The sequence below is a fragment of the Vipera berus genome (genome assembly GCF_964194415.1).
Source record: "Vipera berus genome assembly, chromosome: 3".
Taxonomy (NCBI): Eukaryota; Metazoa; Chordata; class Lepidosauria; order Squamata; family Viperidae; genus Vipera; species Vipera berus.
The window spans coordinates 147,950,083-147,975,904 of NC_138204.1; the positions used below are offsets into that span (position 1 = coordinate 147,950,083).

The following is a 25,822-nucleotide window of genomic DNA, read 5'->3' on the forward strand; positions in this document are numbered from 1 at the left end:
GGAACAGGGAGACTGTGAGTTCAAGTCCTGCTTTAGGCATGAAGCCAGCTGGTGACTTTAAGGCAGTAGTTTCTTCTCAACCAAACTGCATGGATTGGTCCAAGCAGTTACCAGGAGTCTTACCTCACATGCCCAAGGCCACACCCATGGACAAAGGCTTGTGAGTAATATATGTTCTTTTAACTTCAACCTCTTCGTCACTGTTTGTGGCTGGCATTGATCACCAATATCCCCTACTGAGGTTTTAACAATTTTCAGAGATTGCTAATCTGAAGTCCTCCAGTCGCCTGACATGATATCTCTCAGGGTCCTTTGCCTTTGTCCCAAAACAGGAGACATCAGGTTCATGTTCCCCCTGTAGTGGATATGTCTGTCTTTCTAAAAATTGTGCACGGATGGCTTTAAAGACCCAAACTGCTTCAATTTCTAAGCAAAATCTTTTGCTAATCTCACTCAGAGTGAAAAAATAAAGCATCATCCATAGAAGGGTAGCATTTTCTGGGCATGCTAGAGAGGGTGGAAAAGAGCTAAATATTTTGATTATTATTATTTTTAATTCAAAGCAAGGGAAGTTTAAAAAAAAGTTATTCTGGAAGGCAATGAGCCAACGGGCAGTTAGCACTAGGGTGGGACGACAGGGAGTATCCATCCTGCCTGATAAAGTAAACAGGGAGATTGAGAGTGACGTAAGTCGATCACAAGAACATAGTAAGGATATGCAGCCTCAGCGTAAACAGTCAAACAAGAATCAATGCACCGTAAAGATTAAGTACAGTGGCTTCTTTAATAACTGTTTGCATTTAGTGCAAAAGACAAGATTGTTTGTGGACAGCTTCCCTGGCCCTCAATAATTAATAAGAAAACAGCTGAAAAACGCTTTACCAGCCTTTTTTTTCCCCTTGCACCCATTTGAAAGAAAGGAGAAGGAAACGCTTCCAGGCACGTATCTTTGTGTACCCTGAGCAATATACCAGGCTGATTTTTTCCCCCTCTTCATTACAGACTGCCACCTACGCACACCAAGAGTTTATTGTAACAGTTTCCGTGGTAGCTATCACCTTTTCTGAGTAAAAGGAGGCACCATTCCCACCATGAACTGTTGTATCTTTTATCTTGGTACGCGTGGGGTGAGGGTAGGGGTGGGGAGGTTGGAGGAAAGGAAACAATAAGAGTGATGTAAGTGTCTCAGGCAAAAGCTAGAGCAAATGATTGCCATTGGCCAAGATTGTTTTTTTTTAAAGGAAGAATTTGCAGCCGATCTTTCATAGACCGCTTTATTTCCCTCTCATGGTTTGCCTTGCTTTTTACTCCAAAAGGGAGATTTCTGTGGCTGCCGCCCTTATGTCGTTCAGGAAGTTGCCGAAGGCCACGTTGTTGTCCCAGGCCTTGGGGATGGTGTAATTTTGGAGCTGTCAGTTTGCTTTCCTTGCTTTATTTGGATTTTGTACTTTCTTTTCATCAGCTGAATTTTACAGTACTTGTAAGCCGCCCATTTAAATTAAATAAAGTAACAAGCACATTTACAAACTCCCAGGAAGGGTGAAAGATTGGTGACAATTCTTTGTCAGGAATTACTCTGAAAAAAATCATTTCCTATTCAGGTTTCCCTGCCTTTTCTCCCCCAGTTGTTGGAGATGGTACTGTATATATAATTTTCCCTTTCATTTTATCCTGTGAATTATATCAGACTGAAAGGAAGTGCCACAATATGACATAAACTCTTCCTTTCAACAGAGAGAGAAGAAAACTTTAAGTCATTAAAAGAGCCTTCTGCTTACCTTCCTCCTGATTGTAAGAAATTACATTCCTATAGCTAGGAAACCTGTTAAACCTTATGGGCTGATCATTTGTGAAATTTCACTCCCTCCCCCCCACCCCCATAAGGCAGCCAAAGGGAGTCACTAAGATTAATAACAAAAGAAACCATGGGATTAAAACAAGGTCAGGGAGTGAACCAAGGAAAATTCATGCTGCGTTGTATGCCTGATAATGAAAAGCTCTAAATGCCAGCATACAATTTTATGCCACTCTTTTATGCCTCAACCTCGCCTCCAGCTTCTCTTATCCCTCATCCCTGGGATAAAGTGTCTATTGTATTGCACTCTCAAGGGAAAACCCACTGAAGCATTGGGTGTGACAAATCTGCACAAAGCAAAAAAAGAGGCAGTTCTGTAGGAACTAAAACAATCTGTTCCCACTACAGAGTTTAAAATTGCAATTCTGGAAAATTTTGCTTTGTTTTGTCTTAACCGTTCAGTAGATGCAAATGGTGATCTTCACCAGACATTAACAAGTAAAGATGTTATCTAATTGTCTTAGCCACAGAAATATGTATAACTGATTATTAATATTTTTTTTAAAAAGGTGGTTGTTCTGTTTGCAAATGTATAATTACTTCTAGCAAATTCTAGGAAAAGATTTTCTACGAAAATATCCAGATCTCTACACAGCTCTGAGAGGCAGTCAAATAGCTGTACAGCATGGATCTATGATATGTTATTCATTTACTGTATACTTGAATTTTATACAGTACTACAAAGAACAGGAGAAGTGAGATACAAGGCTCCTCCAGTGATTCTGGTAAAGGACTGGGCATTTCCTACTGATCTGGGTGCTTCTCTCAAGTATTATTTAATACAGTTTTACTAAGTTCATTTGGCACACATGTAAGCATGAATACAAATTTTGTCAGTAACTCATTAAAGTAGCTGCATCTCCTTCCAGGTCATCAAGCTGCAGAATTTTCTTTACAGAAGCCATTCAGTCCTACAAACAGAAAACAGGTGTTGTGTACATGCTTCTTTGTATTTCAAGGCACCTTCTCTGAAGCAAACCCAAAGCACCTATTATGCAGACCTATTAACTCATCACCAGCATCCTATTGGGTCTTGGTAGAGAAAAATGATGGGTCTCATCATTTAATAGAGTAGGGATGATAGTTTCCAGAGTCCTAGAGTTTATTCTCTTAATTCTATTTCATTCTAGCTGGTCTTTAAAGGCCCCTTCAAATGTCATAAAGGCTGCAGTCCTCTTCCTTCACCATTCCAGTTTCCTTGTCCATCATTCTTTAGATTATCTTGTTTTATGACTTCATATCGACTTTGAGAGTCTCCTAAAAGCCTTCATAATAAACAAAGTAAGACAATAAGATTTAAAAGGCTTTTAAAAATATATCAAAAGAACAGCTAAGGAGAAATGCAGGTGTGTTCAAAGAAAGGAAAGACTCTCACTTCTGACATGCAGTCCTCCAGCCAAAGACAAAAGGTTTTTCCAAGAAGAGATTTGTATGTATTTTGTGAAGAAAGAACAAAGGCTTTCTTTGCGGAAAACTTTGGCTAAAAATAATTCTAAAATGACACTTATTATCATTAAGAAATTCTGCCTATCCAACTCATAAGCTGGGAGATTCATTTTCAACGCAAATAAAAAGCGAAGATTTAAAAATCTTAGAAGAACCATAACAGGATGCTAAATGCCAAATCTCTGCCATTTCATTTTGGTGCATCTCCCAAAATATCAGCCCTGAAGCTGAGCATTGTTAACTTGTCTGAAGGCCACAGGCAGAAGGAAACATTTTGGCCTGGGCAGGAAAACGCAAGTATTTCTATTTATCATTCCATGGAGCTATCACATTGTAACTAACTCCCTGTTTTCCTATACCACATCACATATGAGGTCCAGCAAAGGCTGCAATGAAGCCATCACCAGCTTTAGACAACAGAAGTAAAAGCAAGAATTCAAAATGCATTTATAATCACCATGTACATGTCTTTTTAAAAAAAGGTAATTAGGGCCTTGCTGTTTAAAAAAAAAAAGTTAAACCACTTGCATTCTTTCCCCTGGCATAATGTCCTAAATTCACATCCAAGATAAACCCTGCACTGCCAGGCTCATTTTAAGGTGTGGCAGGGCGGGCATCCAACAACATAGATTCCAGATGTTTCATTCTGGTGTTCAAGGTTTTGATGCAGTGCAGGAATGATTCAGGTTTTAGGATAGAACTTCTGAAGGCATGCTGGCTAGTGTTTCTTTTTCTAATTAATTGTCTTCCTTTGAAGTCAGTTGGGAGATGAATCTGAAAACAATAGTTGATTTCATTCATTCTGCATCTCTAGTACCATGAAAGAAGTTTCTCTAAAGAAGTTGTATTGGATTTTGCTGTGTACCACAGCTAAATGTGAAAGAAAAGAAAACCAAAGGTCAAAGATTTTCTATCCACCTCCTTTTAATAAAAATATGATTAACTAATACGATTTCTCAAAGCAACTTACTTGCTTATTGGCAATTATGATTATAATATAACATATACTCTCCTCTCCTCCTATCCATATTTGGTTGTATTTCCTTTCCTATTATTCCTTTTGAAGGAAAGAGAGAACAGCTAAATAACGTTGGGGCAGGTACAGAAATGTTTTTCTGGGAAATTTCTTAATTTATCTTCAAATCCAAATCTATTGGGGGCAATTCTCTCTTCCTTAATGGAATCCTATTCCCATTTCTCTATTAAAAAGCTATACAGACAGCACACTAAACAGCAGAGATATCACCCTGCCAACAAAAGTGCGTATAGTCAAGGCTATGGTCTTCCCAGTTGCAATGTATGACAGTGAAAGTTGGACCATAAGAAAGGCTGAGCGCCAAAGAACTGAGGCCTTTGAACTATGGTGCTGGAGAAGACTTCTGCGAGTCCCTTGGACTGCAAGGTGATCAACCCTGACTGCTCTTTAGAAGGCCAGATCCTAAAGTTGAAATTCAAATACTCTGGCCACCTAATGAGAAGGAAGGACTCACTGGAGAAGAGCCTAATGCTGGGAAAGATTGAGGGCAAGAGAAGAAGGGGATGACAGAATGAGGTGGCTGGATGGAGTCACTGAAGTAGTAGGCGTGAGTTTAAATGGACTCCAGAAGGTGGTAGACAGGAAGGCCTGGAGGAACGTTGTCCATGGAGTTGCGATGGGTCGGACACAACTTCGCAACTAACAACAACAAAAGCAGCAGAGGAAGAAGTTCCTACTGAAACATAAATTAGTTTAAGAAATAAACCCACTGCTGTTGAGTGCTAGAGAGTAGGAAAATGAGAGGTTATTAGTAAGGATTTCTAAAGAATGTCATCTGATCTCTAGTTTCTTACAGAATGAATGAGTTGGAACTGAAGTAACATGTAAACTGGGAAGCATTAATAGCCAAGTGAAGGGAAGAAACAAGTCACCCTAAAAGGCAAGCAAAGTGCTTATTAGGTATCTTTTCTTTCAGAGAAATTGAAGTGACTCCTTTAAAAGCCCCCTTTTTTTCATTGTCAGCTCATTTATCCATCCATGTTATCGACTATCCAAGATTTATTCCTGGATAGACCATCTCTCCCAGGTCAGCAGTCCTCTGCAGACCTTGACTGCAAGGAGGGAAGCAATCAGTAGGAATTCCAGTTTGTTGAGCAGATATTCCATCTGTTGGTCTGTTCATTCTAAGAGAATGCTGTTGTAATTTGGGTAGATGAGAACAGGCCGAGGACAGGGTTAGTGCTCTGATCACCCACTAACACCACCACTCCCCCTCAACAGCCTTTCTTCTTGAAAGAGCTGAGGAGATCGCAGGCACAGCAGTTATTTGCAAACAATCAGTCAGAACTGCTTCAGCATGGATCCCGGTGTTGGGACAGGTCACAGTGAGGTATCCTAGGCAACCAATTATCCTTACACTGTATTTTGAATTCTTTTCAGCCTTGAAGATCTTGAATATGCAGATGGGCAGTTTGCAGAGATGTGGACTACCACCTATTTACTTGCCTCCTCTCCCTCCTGGTTGATCCAATGGGTCAGGATGAGATTGCCCCCATACTTAATGGACATGATTGATGCTTGGGAAATGTTTCCTACAGCAGGAGTCGCCAACTTCCGGGCTGTGGCCCACTATCGGGCCGCAGCCTATTCGGAATTGGGCCGCACAAGTGGCTAGTCAGAGCTTGTGAATGCGCTTGCACACACAGCACAACTTGTGTGAGCGGCGGGCTGGCGGGCATTCATGTGTGTGCTGGCCTGCCGCTCATGCAAGTCGAACTGCATGTATGTGTGCAGGCACACCACTTGCATACGGGGTTGCATGCACATGTACACCAGCTCGCCACTCATGCAGCCCAGTTCCTCTCTCTCTTTCCCCCCAGCCGGGCTGCCAAGCCGCAAAGGTGGGGGGCTGCTGCCCTACACTCTTTAAATGATACTGAAGACATTTCCCCTTGACCTGGAGAATCTGTACAATTACAGGCCAGCCTCAAATATTCAATTATCACATTTCTGAGAAAGGTGATTGGCTTTCTCTTTATTTATTTGATTAATATATTAAAGAAGTTAACAGAAGAGAAAAAAAATCTTAAAATTAATTAACAATTAAAAGTCTGGAGGAAACAATATTGGAGTAGTGGGCAGGGAGGAGTATGGCAATGCTTGCAGTCATCACAGTATGTGAATTATAAGTCTGTGTTAGTCTCTGAATGAATATAGCTGAGAATGTATGGCAGACATTGTTGGTCCTTTTTAATTCGATTACATTCGTGTTTCTGTATCTTCTTACTTCACACCTCTGTTCAAATGGTAACTGCTGGAATATACTCATATTCATATAAGGGGTTATTTTGCTTAGGCTCTCTTATAAACCCTTTTAGGATGCTTCTTTGTAACCACTTGAGTATGCAATGTTTTGGATGAGCAAGAAGCAATCTCTTTTTCCTAATGCATAGCAAGGATATGAACCATATCAAATATGGGCTGGTTTTATCCAACTATGCAACTCAATAAGGATCCATGCAAAAGACCAAGCTTAGTACTCCTAGTTCCTCTCCTTCCTAGCCAGAATCCAAATAATTAAATGGGGCCTAACACAAATTGTGCTTGCCAAACAGGCTGGAATAATATTGAATTCTAGTTTATTTTCTATCTTGGCTAGAGTGAAGGGTAGCATTCAAGGCCAGGGTTTTGCTTATACTCCTTTCTGCTCCTGCATACTTTGTTAAATCAAGATTACTGTTCAATGTGAACACAGCCATTACCACAAATACCCAAAGCAGCCTTTCCTATGAATTTCAGCTAACCATAAATGCCTCTTGTGAAGGAGTTGCTATTCTACAATTCACATGTGCAAATGAGTAGTTAATCAATGAGGCCATTCACAATTTTATGGTAGTCCCTGTAAGTAAATGTTCTCCTAAGCCTTGAATGATACTTTAACAACTTATTTTAAGCTAGGCTAGTCTAGGTAAAGTTGAAACACCGTTTGCTTGAAGAGTGTTAATTTGAAATACCTATGAACATACTTACATCTGAAAATTCAAAACAGATTGCAGGGTGGAGAGTTTCCTGCTTATTTATTTGCTTGGTTTTTCCCCACATTGTCATCCTAAACATAGTCCTGACTCAGACTCATCATACTAACCCCATTGATGAATCCCAGCTATCTTTGAGAACACGTTCACATACTACAGTATGAGAAAAGCAAGACATATCTTGCACCTTTTCTCTGTGATGCCCCAAATTATTTGGAACTGACTGCTCACTTTCTTTAAAAGATCAGTATATCAAGAGACTGAATGGAATACTGCATCCAGTTTTGCTCGCCATGAGGTAAAAAAAGATATTGGGACTCTAGAAAGAGTACAGAGAAGAGCAACAAAGATTACTAGGGGACTGGAGGCTAAAACATATGTACATATATGTACACTGTGAGAACAGACTGTTGGACTTGATGGACCAGGAGTCTGATCCATCAGGGTACTGCTTATGCTCTTATGTATAAAGCACCTCACAAGGAATGCAGAGGAAGACATTATATCTTTATAAAATATCTGATTTGAATTGTTCTTCTTGCAATTGTGTAAGGGGCATAAATCTTCTCCAAGACATGTCCTGAATAATCAGAGAGACACTTACAGGCAATATGTTTACAAGAAACAGGGAGAAGCAACCAGACTCTGATCATATTTCCCAAACTCCATGGGGTTTTCCAGAGAATTGAGAGCAACTTTGGAGTGACATAATTTTATGAAAAAAAGAGAAGCCTCCCCTTTTTCTTTTCCAGCCTAGTCTAGTCAAGGCTTTACAAGCTGCATAGACTCACAAAATTTGTCCCAAATATATTTAATTCCAATTTCCTGAATATTGTTACCTTTGAAAGTGAAAAGGGCTTTTTTTAAGGGCACAATACATTATATACTGTAGTGCTTTTGGTCATAGACAAAAGTACATAGACCAAAAAGTACACTAAAAGAGAGACAAATAGATTCTGGCCAACTAAGGTAAGATTTCACTACAATTTAAACATTGCTCCACTAGAATCCATAGACATATGGTGCAAATATTTAAAGGCAACCCTAAGAGATGCAGAGTTGACAGATACAATTATAACTTTATGTAGTTTATGCTTCTTGGCAAGCAGTATTATGGCATTTTGTCATTCCACTGTTTTCCAGTTATTGTCTCATACATTTTAAATGATTTAATTTGTGTAGATTTTATTCAACAAATATTTTCATTTGGGTTATAACCAATCTTGATGGGTTTTTTTTCAGAATAAAGAGAGAGGGTAAGTGCTTTAAAGAAAGAAAGAATAGGACTGTGGATGAGGAAATTGTCTGTGGTTTAGGAATTCATATTTACAAAGACTGAGGTTGCTTGTGTGGTGATAGAATATATTGCATAACCAACCATTAGGTTGAAAAGGATACGAGATGTCATCTTGTATTCAACTTGCAACTATCATAGAGCATCACTGGGATAGAAACTGAAGGATAAACTGGTCCTGAATTTTAATATGTAAACATTTTATCCAGTGATAATACTGTAATGCTATCATTATCAAAGACATCAGACAGAGTCCAGTTCTCACCCCCACTACACTTAACAGAATAACAGAGTTGGAAGGGACTTTGGAGATCATCTAGTCCAGGGGTAGGCAACCTTGGCTCTTTTATAACTCGTGGACTTCAACTTCCAGAATTCCTGAGCCAACATGGCTCAGCTTGGAAACCTCTCCTTTTCCCCTCAGCATGGCTGGCTCAGGAATTCTGGGAGTTGAAGTCCACGAGTCATAAAAGAGCTAAGGTTGCCTACCCCTGATCTAGTCCAACTACTCCTGCTAAAACAGAAGATTCTATACCATTTCAGACAAATGGTTGTCCAATATCTTATTAAAAATCTCCACTGATGGAGCACTCAGAACTTCTGAAGGCAAGCTCTTGTATCGATTAATTGTTCTGTCAGGCAATTTCTCCTTGTTTCTAGGTTGGTTCTCTCCTTAATTAGTTTCCATCCATCGCTTCTTGTTCTGCTTTCAGGTGTTTTGGAAAATGGGCTGCCCCCTCCCCCTCTTCTTTCTGGCAGCCCCTGAGATATTGGAACACTGCTAGCATGTCACCCCTAGTCCTTCTCTTCATTAAACTACTAGATATACCCAATTCCTGCACCCGTTCGTCATATGTTTTAATCTCCAGTCTCCTAATCATCCTTGTTGCTCTTCTCTGTGTTCTTTGTGGAGATTCAACATCTTTTTTTTTTATATTATGGCCACCAAAACCAGGTGCAATATTCCAAGCGTGGTCTTACCAAGGCATTATAAAGTAGTACTAAGACTTCACATAAACTTGATTCTGTTCCTGTATTAATGTAGCTAGAACTGCATTGCTTTTTTGATAGCTTGGCTGGCTCGTATTTATGTGACTGTGTACTAGAACTCCAAGATCCCTCTCACAGTTACTACTATTGAGCTAGGTACCATCTACAGTATTCTATACATGTGCATTTGGCTTTTCTTGACTAAATGTAGCTTACTTTTCTCATCACTGAATTTCATTTTGTTAGATAGGGTGTTGAAATCTTTCTTGAGCCTATCTTCTGGAGTGTTGGCTATTCCTGTCAGCTTGGTGTCCCCTCCTCTGAAAAGCTTCTAAAAAGCTGTAATTCAATGGGGAAGAAAAACAACCATATATGACATTCCCTCTGGAAGGTCTTGAAAAACTACTTCAGCAATGTCTAGTTAAAAGCAGAATGATGTGACATTTTCTGGGCAATCATCTATAGTCATTTAGTACTACAAAGCACAACAAATAAGAAAGGTACAGATGATGTTTCTGCTCTTAAGAATGACAATATCAGAATTTTTCTGCATCAACAATTATTCTGAACCAATGGATTAAGCGTATTTCTTGATTCTTCACAGCCTTTTAACTTTTTTGTTGAGACTAGATTCCACTTAGCAAAACTTTATTCTCACAATTATTAAGCACAAGCAGTTCTCAGAGACTACAGTGTATGAATGAATCACAGGGTTTCCCTGCGGAAATTCCAACTTTCTGGTCAATGAGGCACCTCTCAAGAGGTCTCTTATTATGCTGCCTAGATTCATGCAGGCTAAATCCATTCTTATTTCCTCAACTTCATTGGGAGCATACTAATCCATCGGGGTTGCATGAATGAATGAATGAACCCATGAATGAATGAACAGGGGAACACACAAACTTCAAATGGGAGGAATGGCCCCCTTTTCTTAGAGGCCAAAAAACCAGCCAGTCTCTTCAACTCACACAAACAAAGCTCCCCTGTTTTAGCAAACTTATTCCTCTCATTTGTAAGTTACATCTATCGGCTTCCTTAGGGACAGCAAATAATGAAACCTTGGAAGCTTCACTCTGTTCATCCCTGTGTCATAATGTTCCATGTCTGAAATCAATGGGGCAAAACTTGCATGGGGATGTCATGACTTTTTTGTGTGTGTCCTTTTGACAAAATTGTCCAATTCCATGGAGCCTTCTAGTTATATCTTGTCATACATCTCAGGCTGTGAATTAAGCCTTTCACAGATGAACATTTTCATTGTTGCTCAGAACTGAACCAAAGAAAGGAAACAAATTCTCCAAAAAAAGCAGCATATGGGATTCAACACTGGATCTTGGGACCTAGTGTGTGTAAACCTCTTTGCTCAATCTGCATTAGAAATACCTTGTTCTCATTTCTGCTTGGCAGAATACAAACTTCACCACACAAAAAAATCAAAGTAATAAAAGCTGACATTCCATTTACGCACTTGGAAATTTGTTGAGACAAGTGTAGATCTGAGTATGCATGGTAGGATTGGGGGAATGAATAATTGGATGTGGATAACTGGTTCTATTGTTTTGCTACATTTTAATTTGGACCTAATGAAGAGTGAAATATGTATTTCCTCTTTCTCTCTATTTTCCTGCCCAGACAGCTTAAAAGAACCATATTGGATCTCACAAGTTATGATGGGGTGCAGAGATGAATAAGCACTTGCACATCATCACCTACTCATTATTTTCATAAAATTCTGAGTCACCTTTCATGCTCATTCACAGCACCCTTTCTGAGAATGTAGCAACCCATATCCATCACAAGGTCATTATGGATTTATCATGCTTGAATTAAGTTGTAGTAAACTGAAGATGGGACGCGGTGGCTCAGTGGGTTAGGACGCTGAGCTTGTCGATCGGAAGGTCGGCAGTTTGGCGGGTCGAATCCCGAGTGCCGCGTAGCAGAGTGAGCGTCTGTTACTCGTCCCAGCTTCTGCCCACCTAGCAGTTCGAAAGCACGTAAAAATGCAAGTAGAAAAATAGGGACCACTACGGTGGGAAGGTAACAGCGTTCCGTGCGCCTTTGGCGTCTAGTCATGCCGGCCACATGACCACGGAGATGTCCTCGGACAAGCGCTGGCTCTTCGGCTATGAAACGGAGATGAGCACCGGCCCCTAGAGTCGGAAACGACTAGCACACATGTGCGGGGGAACCTTTACCTTTACCTAAACTGAAGATAGGGAATATGGCATCCCTGGGTAGGCAGACATCTATTGCAAGCTCCCTTTTAATACTAAAACAAATAAGCAGAAAGTATAAATTCCAACATAATTTCATAGGAATCGAATCTCTGTAGGGCAAAGAGGAAAGACACCCACAGGAAATATAAATGGAGGGTGGCTACAGGTGACCTATTGCCTTCTATCTCTGAAGTCAATTTTCTCCATTATTATCTCACTGGGAATTCCAGAGGTTGCAGTCCAAAATATTTGGAGAATGCTACGTTTGACAAGGCAGGCCTATAGTTTAAAACCTGAATATAGCAAAACACTGTTCTAATTTCTTTTGTATGAAACGTATTTGAGATCCCTCTGGCACAATATTGGTTTGGTTCCTGCTCCTTAGCTTGTCTGATAATATTATTTGTTCCAAAACTTAAGTACAGCTTCAGTTTGAACTCTTTGTAAGAGAGAAATGAAGCAGATAAATAAGTAGCCTTAGTTATTTCCATGTTAGTTCTGCTGAAAGCTGCTATACATTTTCAGAAGGTATATATCCAAAGTTGTGCACAACTGCTATCATTTGCTTCAGTTTAGACAATTTACTTTTGGATCACACAACCCAAACACAAAGAATGAAAACTAGTCCTACTGATAAATATGTATAGAAAACCACCTTCATTTCACTACTTTTAAAAAGTCTAAAGGTCACAAACAAAAACTAATTAGTAAACAGAATGCAAATTCCCATATTTTCACAAAGCTACCCTTTTCTATGATGCCAAACTTTTATTTCCTATGGCATCCTGTCACTGCCTCTCTAATTTGTCTGACTTTCCTTCAATCAGACTAAACCTAATTACACTCAAAGTATAGGACATTCATCTTGCATTCATTTGATGGGGATGCAAAATTGTAACAAGAGAAATACTGTGTTCACGTAATCCTTAACTTACTACCCGAATTGAGCCCAAAATTTTTGTTGCTAAGTGAGACATTTGTTAAGTGAGTTTTGCACCATTTTATGACCTTTCTTGTTACTTAACTGAATCACTGCAGTTGTTAAGTTAGTAACACGGACCTTAAGCGAATCTGACTTCCTCGCTGACTTTGCTTGTCAGAAGGTCGCAAAAGGGGATCACATGACCCTGGGACACTGCAACCGTCATAAATATGAACCAGTTGCCAAGTGTCTGAATTTTTATTGTGTGACCATGGGGATACTGCAATGGTTGTAAGTGTGAAAAATGGCCATGTCACTTTTTTCAATGCCATTGTAACATTAAACAGTCACTAAACAAACTATTGTAAGTCGAGGACTATCTGTACTAATTGTGGCACATTACAAATTCCAAAAAGAAAATCAAGACGAGCTTTACACTTTCTCCCCTCCTTCCCCTCCCCCTTCTGCCCCCCCCTTTCCTTCTTTCTTTTGAGACAATTTTGATCTACTGTACTTGGCTTGGCTTCAAATGTGTTGCACTACAACCCTCCATCATCCTAATCTATATGGCCCTTAATCAGGCTGGCAGGAGATAAATACAACCAGAGGGCCACAAGTTTGGAAGAAGGCTAATATAATATTTTTGCTATTTATGTCATGTTTATAACATATTTCATATCGAGAGTAATCCTTTTAAAATAGCAAGTGACAAGACTGATTTCCTTCCTCGCCATATCAAGGCACGCAGTTATGATGGTATGACTGATGCCTCGTCTTTTGCTGATCTCATTCACCATCCTTTATGTCCTAACAGTCAGAGGGTAGTAATCAGGAATGTCAAGTATAAACAGTACATTAGGATTTGAGACAGTGCATGCTGTTCCTATGCCCTTTACAGAGTTGCATGCTTGGGGACTTTCATTACCTTGGTTACAGAAAGTTTTTTTTTTGCAAGCAGATTATTAGAAATACAGTCATTCTTCCCAGTGACACTGTTTTAGTTTGCCTTGGCAATGGAGACTTTGTATTTAAGGCAGTATGCAATCCAAATGGCAGGCATTACAAACCAATTTGTTCAACCATCTTTTTTTCCAACAAATTATATAAAAACAGATAATCAAAACTCATAGTTTCTGCATTGGTAACAGAAACCATGTAGATTGCGAACTTGCCACTTGGGAGTTCTGTTTCTGATTCTTAATCACCTAACGAAGTTTCTCTACAGGGGATTTCTGGTATTTTAAAGATAATTGGCATGTAAAGTTTGTTTGCAACGTGATTGTGCTAGTTCGCACAATCGGTTGTGGTTGTATGCACATTTTCTTTTTCTCCATTCCAGGCTGCACAAAAATGGAGCCTAAATTAATGCATACTTGCTTGGGCTCCAGAAGCTCAAAGGGGCCCAAGAAATTATACAGGTAGTCCTCGGCTTACAACAGTCATTTAGTGACTGTTTGAAGTTATAGAGTGACTGAAAAAAATGATGCATGACTGTTTTTCACACTTATGACCGTTGCAGCATCCCCACGGTCACATGATCAAAATTTGGACCCAGTGACCTGTCAGTGAAGGTGAACCAGAACTTGGTTCTTCTAGCTTCTGGTCCAACATCTTAATCATTAGTAAGCACTCACTATCTTGGCTGATGTAAACAAAAAAATGTTTAATCTAAGATTAAATAATTTAAGATTAAGCAACAACTTTAATCTAAGTTTAAACAACTTAATTAAACAATTATTTAATTCCACTGCCTTTTGCAAGTCAGCATACATAATACTGAGAATGTGAGAAGTTTGTCCTGCAAAGCACCAAGACTGAAGAAGACTGTGCCGGTAATCGTGAACAGAAGATATAAGAAAGAAAACATGCCCTCATAGTCATAGTCTAAAATTTTAATAAAACCATTTCTCAGAAATATTTTATTTTTTCCTTTCAGGAACAAATTTCTATCATACAAACAGCAGCAATTGCTATTTTTTCTGCTCCATTATAGAAATAACTGACTGAATCTCCAGATTAGTAAACCTAATGGATTTGTCCTTTTAAAGACTGCTTAAATCACTTATTTCGTGACATAGTAGTATTACTGTCACACAACTGGTGGGGAGTTTGAATTTTCCCCCCTGTTTAATAGTTTATAAACATGGCATATGAGATTTTGAAAGGAAAAATAGTAGGCAACATGACCTATGAAGAACTTTACCTGAAACAATAGGTTGGCCAACTTCTCACCTGCCCTTCCTTGACTTAGACTGGTTTCACATGCTATATTAAATTGATTAATGTATTATATGAATTGAATCACTATAGGATATAAACCATGGTTTGTGGATTAGCATATTAAGTGAACCCAGCCATTATAACCAACTTACCAGCCTTGGTTTATGTGTGAAGACTTGTAGCAGTCATGTAGCTACCGTAGTTGCAAAGTAGTGGACTCTAATATCATTTATATGTCGATATGATTATCCTCCTGGGGATACTTACTACTTTAGAATCTATAGTTCTGCATCTAGTTACTGTTTTGACTACTGCAAGAATCACGACAACTCCATTACTCTTTCAGACCACACAAAAACTAGTCCATTTCAATAGCCAGAATTTGCACCTATTAGTTGATTAATAGAAAACTGCATAATTTCTCACCTCTTACATTTCTATTTGTTACAGAATATCTAAAAGCAAGATTATATGGAATTTAAACTTAGTTTCTATAAATTAGTTTAGGGAGAAAAACCAGCAGAGCCTTGCCAATTTCCTTGAGGCCAAAAAGGGACTGCTTTGTTGTACTGTCCTTCTCTGGGAAACTTTCTTATGGTCTCTTGGTTGAAACTGAGAAGCAAATTTGGTCAGAGAATGTGGAGGAACCCACCCAAAACTGGCCCTGAAAACATCTTGCTATTTGCATGTATTCATGTATGAGTAGTTATAGCACAAGCTCCTCAACCCTAATTTCTTTTCCTTTGGCCAGAAACTTCCGGTAACTCCTCTTCTAGTGGCAGCTGTTACCATCTCCCAGATTATGGTGCTTACTGCAACTTCCCAAGTTACAATTTTCTGCCTTGGAAACGCACCCACAAATCACTCTCCTAAGGACAAATTACATAGTAAGAAAGGTTTTAAGTACCAGAATCTATGCCATTCAGATGTCAGTAGACAGAGAAGTAGTAAAAGGCTTGAGAAAATGCTGATCTAAGTCCTTTCTTGGGTTTATGATAAAGTGGATCCAACTTTTTTTGCAATTGTTATATAAAGGTAAAGGTATCTCTGCGGGTTTTGCTTTGCTAGTCATGATCAACTTTAGGGGGTGGAGCTCATCTCCAGTTCTTAAACCGAAGAGCCACCCTTTTCCGGAGACCACGTTTCCATGGTCATGTGGCCAGCATGATATCACACCGCAGCACAGAGCATATGGTGAAACACACAATGCTGTTACTTTCCCACACGCTTATACCTGGTACCTATTCATCTACTTGCATTTACATGCTTTTGAACGGCTAGGTTGGAGGTGGGTACAATTTTTTAAATATTTATTTCAGCCCCCAAAGGTACCACAGCAGGTGATGTGATACCACTGCAGGGAAGGACAAAGGTGGTGATTTTAGATGGGAGAGGGGGGGAATAGTTCTAATCTATTTTCTTTCATTTTCCACTCCAAGTATAATTACACTGTAATAATTTCATATCATGATTTCTGAAATCTGCAAAAAAGGGAACGTAGAGGGCCATATGTGGCTTTTCTTCATAGGTTTCCCACTTCTGTAATATAGGTTTACATTTTGCAAGAGAAGAACACTGTATGAAAATTAGATGAAGACAAAGATATTATAGCCTTCTGAGATTGGACTAGTCTACCAGAAACTCCTTGTTAAATACCAACCAGCACTTTTTGGAAATCCAAGTTCTGCATCATCTATATACTTGATTTCAAAACTGCTAGTGAAGTTATCTGAGATACATGCATGAATTTTCCCATTAATAACCAATTAATGAATATTGATTGAAGTGGCAATTTTGAGGTGCAAGAATAATCTCTAACCAAGTTACTCAGTTTCAGAAAATCACTGTGTTGACGGTTTAGGCAGCTAAATAAAATACAAATACATAATAGGTTTTGGAAGGTTGATTGGCTTGTTTTACAGAAAGCATTTATTTAGCTTTAAGAAATTATAATTGCAAAGACTCCTTTTTTAATATCCCTGGAATCAATAAATGTATTCCAGAACAAAACACTTGTGGACTTCAGATTAAGAATGCTAACCATAGGTAAACAATTTAAAAAAGAGTTCTTATAAAAGGTAAACATACTAGTCCAACAGAAAAAGTTTTATGGAAGTTAACAATTTTCCATCTTTTGTCTTTCTTTTGCCTAGCCCAGTGTTTTTCAAATTTGGAAATTAAGATCTGTGGACTTCAACTCAAAATTCCCCAGCCAGCATGCTGGGAGTTAAAGTCCATGCATCTTAACGTTGCCAAGTTTGAAAAACACTGCATAGTCTGTTCTGTCTAGAATTATATAACAATCTCCTTAACTAGAACTGTTGATTTTTGCTCAATATAGAGAAGGCATATTATAGAGCATGAAATATTTTTTTCTGACTAAAATGGGTAAGTTCAAAGAAGCCTGGTATTAAATAGGTTGATTAATTTGAATTTTGTTGCAAGAGAGAAATACCAAGCTGCAGTGCATTATGCATAACCACAAAAGAATTTGTATTCAAACCAAAATATGCCACATTTAATTAAGCGACTGCTGGGTTTGCACATCGCACTAAAACAGAATATACTTTGTTTGCTATTTTAGCATGTTGTGTTTATCCAGCCAATTGTGGTTTATTCAATGCTGCATGATTTAACGAACCATGGCTCACAATGCATAAATAATGAAATAGCTTTGGATTTTAATAGGACCATGCCCCTCAAAACAGATCTCCCATTTCTTTCCAATAACAGGTGTTATGAACTGATGTGAAAGACTTCTGAAATTTCTAAACAATTAAAAAACTGAACAATTAAAACAAATGAACACTCAAGTCACTTGTTTTGGGGAAACTCAGGCACTTATTATAGCCTGGGTACAGAATTTACATATGTGAAAAATATACCCGCAAAGCATAAACATTTATGTGCCTACTCAGCAGTTAGTCACTCCTAAGTAGATATGCCAATTTAACTTCAATCTCGTGCTTGAGCAAGAGAAATTTATTGAGCAGACTTCGTTGTCCAGCATAAATGGTTGAGGTGAAATGATCTGATTCAGTTACACTACTTTGGGATTCTCTCCCAAAAGCAAATTACATAGAAACCAGTAAAGTATAGGGCTCCTAAGCAAACTTGGTTGGAATCTTGTACCACTTTAGTTAGGGTTCACGAGCCTAAAAATAGAAAATGAAGTCAGTGTTGTCTCCTAATGACATCACAGACACATCTATGTACCTTTCTTAGCAAAAAGTCTGTCAAAGTAATCCAGACCAGGAAAGCAAAACCAAGAATATTAATCTTTACTATCAGGTTACCGTAACAGAACTTGCAAGTCTGAAAGCATTTCCCCACCCCTTGCTTTTACTTTCCAGAGAACTAAGGAGCCCCCCCCCCGGATACTTTCTCTACCCCCAAACCTCCTTTGGACTGAGATTTCTCCTCCTACCAGACTGCTGCAGTGTTTCTTCACCCTGTCAACCTGAAGGTGTGTGGACTTCAACTCCCAGAATTTTGGGGATTGAAGTCCACACATCTTCAAGCTGCCAAGGCTGAGATACACTGGGCTGCTGCTGCCTAAACTGTACCTCTTCTTCCAGTATCCCAAGTTATTGTCACAGCTCATTGCATCTAATTTATGCTCCTCACATTTCCATCCAAGTTTTAGACTGTCTGATGCTGCTTAGCTTTTTCAAAATCAAGTCAGACTGGCTAAATGTCATAATTCCAAGAACTACAATTCTTAGAATACTGTACTGCCTATCTTGAAGTGTGCTGAATTCAGCACAAAATTGTTTGACTACTCCAAGCATATAAACTGGTCAACATCATACATAGTAGCCATATGGTAAGATATATGAAAATATAGTTGTCATTAATTATAGTAATGACAGCTGTTTACAAAAATGGTTCCCACTGTATCAGATGAAAACATCGCATGGAATCAGAATTTAGAAGAACTAGATTTCTGCAGTTGATTAGCAGAATGGAACCAAGTCAGAGTTAGGCCATGTTGCAATAACTAGATTATTTTCATACTGTATCAATGTTATCACGGTCAACTGGATATAGTCCAGTAATTCGAAAAGTTTGATGAAGCTGGTCTTTCAGCAGGATTGATGGACTAATCCCTCTCAGGTCATTCTTTCTAAGGAGTGCATCCACCAAACCATAATATGAAGAAAGAGTAAATTTTCCCTTTGTCCCATTTCTTATATACGAATAGACTTACCGTAGCCTATGCCAACAAAATGAGGTATCTACTTATGCTCTGAGACATTACCGGTACTTTAAGAGCTAAAATATGGTAAGAGCTGAATAGAATCTCCATTTGAAAAGGACGCCAAAGCTCAATGTTAAGGCAGACTATGCTAGTGTTGGGAGGCTCCAGAATTCAGAAAGCAAGCAGAGGTTTTGAATGAATGGCACCTGCTTCTGCTTGAGGGTTTGAATACTGTAAAGAACAGCATGAAGTAGACCTTGTTCTTCCTCTCCCCCACTTCTGCCTTCCTACCATTTTACATCTTTTGGGCCTGCTGAATAATTGGGGAGAAGGGAAGTCATCTTCAATGATCTTCTGGAAGCCAACTTTTGGGAATTCCTAGTCTCTCTCACCTTGTTACATAGAAAGGAAACATGCAGTCCGTAGGCCTCACATGATGACCCTTTCTAGGATGATGCTGGGTGGTCACTGGCTGATACTAGTCACAAATTGTGGACCATTAAGCCATGCAATGCCCACTCAGTTTTCACCAGGGAAAAAAACAAAAAACAAAACTTGAGCACATCCAAAATAACCTTGCAAGAGAAAAGTAAAAAGGAAGAGAATCAGCTTTGCTCGTTTGTGTAACATTATGTTACTGCCCAGTTCTTGTAGCCTCTAACATCCAATTTGAAAAGTGGGAAAAAAATAAAACCTCAGGGGTCAGCCAAACAATAATTTCACCCTCATTTGGGACATGTCAACAACATGTCTGAGTAAATGAGCAGCAGTCTGTCCTCTACAAGTCGCAGTAACAGTTCCACTACCTTCCTTCTGTTTTCTTCCTGATGCTTGTGATCAAATAAAGCTCCTGTTTGGAGAAGACCCTGGGCTATTCCTATTGCTCTAACAGAGCTGGGTGGCTTAGATTTAACTACTTTTCAACTCTTCATCTAGGTCAGACATGTCAAACACAAGGCCCAGGGGCCAGATCCGGCCCGCGAAGTGGTTTCATGCGGCCTGCGAAGCCATCCTGGAAACAGCGAGGGAATGGCCCCCACTGCCTTGGCTCTGGCCCAGAGATCGTCCTTCTGCCAGAGACCCTCAGATCTGTCCCACTCCTGGCCCAGGCCCCCATAGGCACCCTTGATGCGAACTATGTAGAGCTGGCCACGCCCACCCAGTAGGCCATATGCACTCTAGCCACGCCCACCCAGTAGGCCACGCCCACCCAGGCCATACCCACCCGGCCCGCTAAGGGCAACCGCAATGCTGATGCGGCCCTCAATGAAATTGAGTTTGACACCCCTGATCTAGGTCTAAAGAGTATGTATTGGATTGTGAGAAACAGACCCAGCACTTTATGCAGTACCAAACTACAGACCCACAATGGGCCTTACAATGCTATTGAGTCCCCTAGCAGTTGCCTAAAGCCACCAATTGTTGGCCCTACTGCTATGGCTAATTGAAGCCAAATTGCAGGTAGGCAAGGAGGGGTTTTATGATTGCAGCTGCCTGAGGTTCCTCTCAAGAAATGGGAACAGGCACTTTTAATAAAATTACAGAAAAAAGAGCTAATTACCTTACTCCTAATTATGTTTTTGCAACCCATGGTATTGCAGATGTGTTGGCCCACAGCTCCAACATGCACCAATGGTATGATGGGAGTTATAATCCAGTACCTGTGAATGATGCCAAACTGGGGAAAGTTGTACTAATTTCATGTGCAACTTCAAGGATCTCTCTGTCTAAATTTGCTGGTAATCATACAATAGCTGGTGATAAGTGCAATAGGTGTGCAGTTATTATAATTCTCAAGTGTCTACCAAATGTGCAGTTTGCATGTGCCCGATGAGTTCTGATAAGGCATGGATATATTACTTTTAGCTACTATATTTAACTTGAGGCATGAATCTATATACTACAGGTAGTCCTCAAATTACAACAATTTGTTGAGTAACTGCTCAAAGTTACAACGGCACTGACAAAAGTGACTTACGACCATTTTTCACACTTACGACCTTTGCAGCATCCCCATGATCATATGATCAAAATTCAGACGCTTGACAACTGGTTCATATTTATGGCCGTTGCTGTGCCCCAAGATCACCTTTTGTGACCTTCTGACAAGCAAAGGTCAGCCAGATTCACTTAACAACACTGTTACTAACTTATCATCTGCAGTGATTCACTTAACAACTGTGGCAAGGAAGGTCGTAAAATAGGGCAAAACTCACTTGAAAAATGTTTCACTTAAAAAATTTGGGGCTCAATTGTGGTCATAAGTCAAGGACTACCTGTACTAAAACCCTCATATCCATTTGAATATTGTAACCTTCAATTGGGCAAAGCAGCGTAACAAAGGGCAACAATTTTTGAATCAACCTGTCACAAATGGGTTAATTTACAAAATGCATCCAAAATCCAAGAACCACGACTCCTGTTGGATTAAAATTTGGCAAAGTTGTGGCCAGTTCAGAGCTGCCATTGTCAGCTAAAGTCACATGATCTTCATTTCCAAGGCTCCTGCCAACTTTCTATAAGAAAAGTCAATGAGGAAGCAGGAAGTAGGAAGTCACTCCCATTCCCACGCATCTGCCTGCCCATGGTCATTCAGTTTCTCTGTTTACATAAGAATATCCCTGAAACAAGGGGTCATGAGTTGTCTAATTATGATTTATTCTCTTATTTTTGCGTACCCAGGCTCCTCCTCTCATCATAGGCTCCTAGAAGGAACACAAAACTATATCTTGAGAAACACCCCCCCCCCCCGCATAAAATAATGTGAACATTTTTTGGCAAAAGGAAGAGCTTTTTAACAAATGTTCTAGATCTGTCTTAATCTTGATATGCTTCCTTTCCCACATCCTAGTCGATTTTAAGAAAACACGGTTGCAGTAGATGTATTTGCTAAATTCATATGCCAGGTATGCTCCATGGCTGTGCACACATCAGTGCACAAAAGACTACAGTGTCTTCCTAGATCAGTGTTTGTCAAACTTGGCCAATTTTAAGATGGATGGACTTCCAATACCCAGAATTTCCCAGCTGGCTTTAAGTTGCCAAGTTTGAGAAGGGCTGTCCTAGATTCTACTCAGGTAAATTTTACAGAGTTCTACTCTAGCAACAATCAAACCACAATTTCCTTATTTGTAAATATATATATTGAGGTCTGTGGGATTTCTGAGCAAGCATGTTCAAATTTAAAATAAGTAGTTTGGAAATACAATAAATTATTCTGATTGGAATGAACAGAGTTTTAGTAAAGCATTAGATATTCCAGTGAATGAAATTATAGCCTCTTTATTAAAAGGATAACAAATACCATTTATGCAAGGAATTTAGTGTAGAGAAATCATAACGATCATCCCTTGCTCACTTGTCTGATTCCAGATGTCCTGGATTACAATTTCCAACATCCACTATCAAAGCTTGAAATGCCAGAAAGTATAGTCCACCATATCTATAGGCATCAGATTGAAGAAGACAGCACTTTGCTCCACTGTTAAGCATTTCTACGTAAACAAGCAGTACTGCTTATCAAAATATGATTTTTCACGGGAAAAAAAACTTTTCACATTGTCTACGTACATTTCCACAAGAGAAGGTGAAATCCTACCTCCTCTCAAGCTAACAGCTGATTGTTATGTCACAAAAACTATTTTCTTCAGTACCAGGAAACAAAATCCTGATTTATGATTTCAGAAAAGTGAAAGAAACACTTATGTTGCTTAGAGTCAAAACTTGAACAGCTCCCAATGCAACCTTTTTATCATTTTTGCTTAGGCAACATTAATACAGGTAGTCCTCGACTTATGACCACAATTGAGCCCAAAATTTCTGTTGTTGAGACATTTGTTAAGAGAGCTTTGCCCATTTTATGACCTTCCTTGCCATAGTTAAGTGAATCACTGCAGTTGATAAGTTAGTAACCTGGTTGTTAAATGAATCTCATTTCCCCATTGACTTTGCTTGTCAGAACGTTGCAAAAGATAATCACATGACCTTTGGGCACAGCAATGGTCATATGTATGAACCAGTTGCCAAGCATCTGAATTTTGATCACATGGGGATGCTTCAAAAGTTGTAACTGTGAAAAACAAACAAGTCACTTTTTTCAGTGCCGTTGTAACTTTGAAGGGTCACTAAATGAACTGTCCTAAATCAAGGATTACCTGTAGATTGTTTCACAAGTAAGCAAAAGATGTTTATAAGTAATTGAATGCAATCAGAATTGCTTCTCTTTTAGCTGTCCATTCAAGACTGATTTACATGGTTTTTATGAGTACTAACCGTTTTGTCATATTTTTACCTTGCATCTTAGAAGTTAAACATTTGCTATGCTTATGACAAAACAGAGCTAACAGACTTATTTGTAAGTAATAAATTGGCAGCATGATGTAAATCAAGTTCCTTAGTTCAACAGGATTTAGGCTTAGATAAAGGGCACTGCGTGGGACTTACTTAATGCAATGCGCTTGACTCAGAACCATGTCAGATTTTTATTCTTAAAAAGAACTTTGTTCCAGGGAAGCAAAAATGATGTAAGTGCCCAGCATTTTGGTATCTCAGGAGCAAACAATTCCCACATTGGAAGCAATAAAAGCAAAAAAAAAAGTCTCTCCTCAAAGTCTAGAGCAGCCTTTCTCAGTCAGGCACCAGTATGGCCAGTCTAGAGAAAAGAAGGGCTGGGGGTGACAAGATAGCAGTATTCCAGTATTTGAGGGGCTGCCACAAAGAGGAGGGGGTCAACTTATTTTCCAAAGCACCAGAGGGCAGGACAAGAAACAACGGATGGAACCTAATCGAGGAGAGAAAGTAATCTGTTAGTAAGGAGAAACCTCCTAACCGTGAGGACAATTCACCAGTGGAACAGCTTTTGCCTTCAGACGTTGTAGGTAGGGGCTTCATCACTGGAGGTTTTTAAGAAAAGACTGGACAGCCACCTGTCTGAAACGGCGTAGGATCTCCTGCTTTAAGGAGGTTGGACTAGAGCAGCGTTTCCCAACCTTAGGAACTTGAAGATGCGTGGACTTCAACTCCCAGAATTCCCCAGCCAGCATAGCTGGCTGGGGAATTCTGGGAGTTGAAGTCCACGCATCTTCAAGTTCCTAAAGGTTGGGAAACGCTGGACTAGAGGACCTCTAAAGTCCTTTGCAGCTCTATTCTGAACTGAATTGAATGCCCACGGAGGCGGAGAGCCGAGAACACCCCCCCCGCAGGACGCCAGGTCGGGAAAGCTCCGATTCAAAGGCGGGAATAAAGTCGATCTGAAAGATGTCACGGCCGGAAGGTAGCAAGCCACAGCGAAGCTCCCACTTCCACCCCACCTAGTTTTAAATTCCCCCGGGAACCTTCTTTTGACAGACAGACCGGTTGCAGACTGAAGCCGCCTTGGCACCATCCGGGGCGCTCGCTCGGTCCCTTCCTTCCGAGTTCTTCCGAAGCAACTCGGTATCTCTTCTTTTTTTTTTTTTTTGCCACGAGCAGCTGCGAAGTTTCTCACTCCGCGGGTGCACTCAGCCCACCCCCGGCGATCTCTTCTTACCTTGTACTTCATGCTCGCGGGCGGGAGGGGAAGGGTCTCTGCTCGGCGAAATCCGGTTCGACTTACAGCCGGCGGCTGGCGCGAACCGAGCGCTCCATTGCCCCGCCGCCGCCTTTCAGCGCAATGTAAATAAGAGCCTCCGAGCGCCGAGGATGCGCCGCTGGCGTGCCAAAGAGCGCCTCGCACGCAAACGCCGCCGCTGCCGCCGCTGCGCTCCCAGCCAGTCTGAGCTCATTGTTTTGCTCGCAGCTGGGCAAAACGCTCGGCTCGTTTGCATACCGCCCCGTGATTGGCGAGAAAGCCAGCTGAGCTCAGGAGGACGGAGAGGGGAGGGGGAGGCGACGAGGCGGATGTCGCCCCGCCCTCTTGCTTCTCCCCCTTCCTCCCCCCCCCACACCGAAGTTTTGCTCCGAAGTCGATCGCTTCGCGGGGAGGGTGGGGGGGGGAATGTATACAGTTACGTTACGTTTTCAGTGCCCTGGATCTGGATCTGTTACTTAAACGACTTCCTCGCCCGAGTTTCTTGCAGTGTTGTGGCTTTATAAACCGCGATTTTTTTTTAAAATTCCATTTATATCCCGCCCTTCTCCGAAGACTCAGGGCGGCTTACAAGCTTAGCAGTAGCCTTCATTCTATGTATATGCCTGCTTATTAGGGCTTTCACACACACCCCCCCAAGCGGCATTATTACAAAGTCAGCTTAATTGCCCCCAACAATCTGGGTCCTCATTTTACCTACCTCGGAAGGATGGAAGGCTGAGTCAACCTTGAGCCTGGTGGGATGCGAACCTGCACTAATTGCAGGCAGCTGGTGTTACTTAAGGAGGCATTAGCCCACTGCTCCACCAAGGCTCCATAAGATTTCCTTACGGCGACGCGGTCACAGCCAGATACGCTGGGAAAGGTAGTAGACACGGGCCGTACTCGCTCAGCTTATTCCGCCTTGGCTTGAAGGGCTGTTTTAGAAGGCAGGAGATCTGCTTGGTTATCTTGGTTGCTCGTTCAGTTCTTGCCTGATCTTCTGCACAGGCTCCCCTTTGTGCTGCTGCTACGGCAGGTTTACGGAAGGAGGAAAATGCCAAGATCTCGCAAGAAGCATACCTACGTTAGGGAAGCCTGATTTAGAGCGGAGCCCTAAGT

General features: G+C 40.4%; 1 protein-coding gene across 1 annotated transcript in view; it reads right to left on the reverse strand.

Annotated features, from left to right (window-relative positions):
* NEDD9 (neural precursor cell expressed, developmentally down-regulated 9) overlaps nt 1–24,894 on the reverse strand; it is a 66,353-nt gene extending 41,459 nt beyond the window's left edge. Inside the window, exon 1 of the mRNA XM_081326155.1 lies at nt 24,683–24,894. Coding sequence (XP_081182281.1) covers nt 24,683–24,694 — 12 coding nt within the window. The 5' untranslated portion in view covers nt 24,695–24,894. The remainder of the gene's footprint in view (nt 1–24,682) is intronic.
* Between the last annotated feature and the right edge of the window lie 928 nt (nt 24,895–25,822).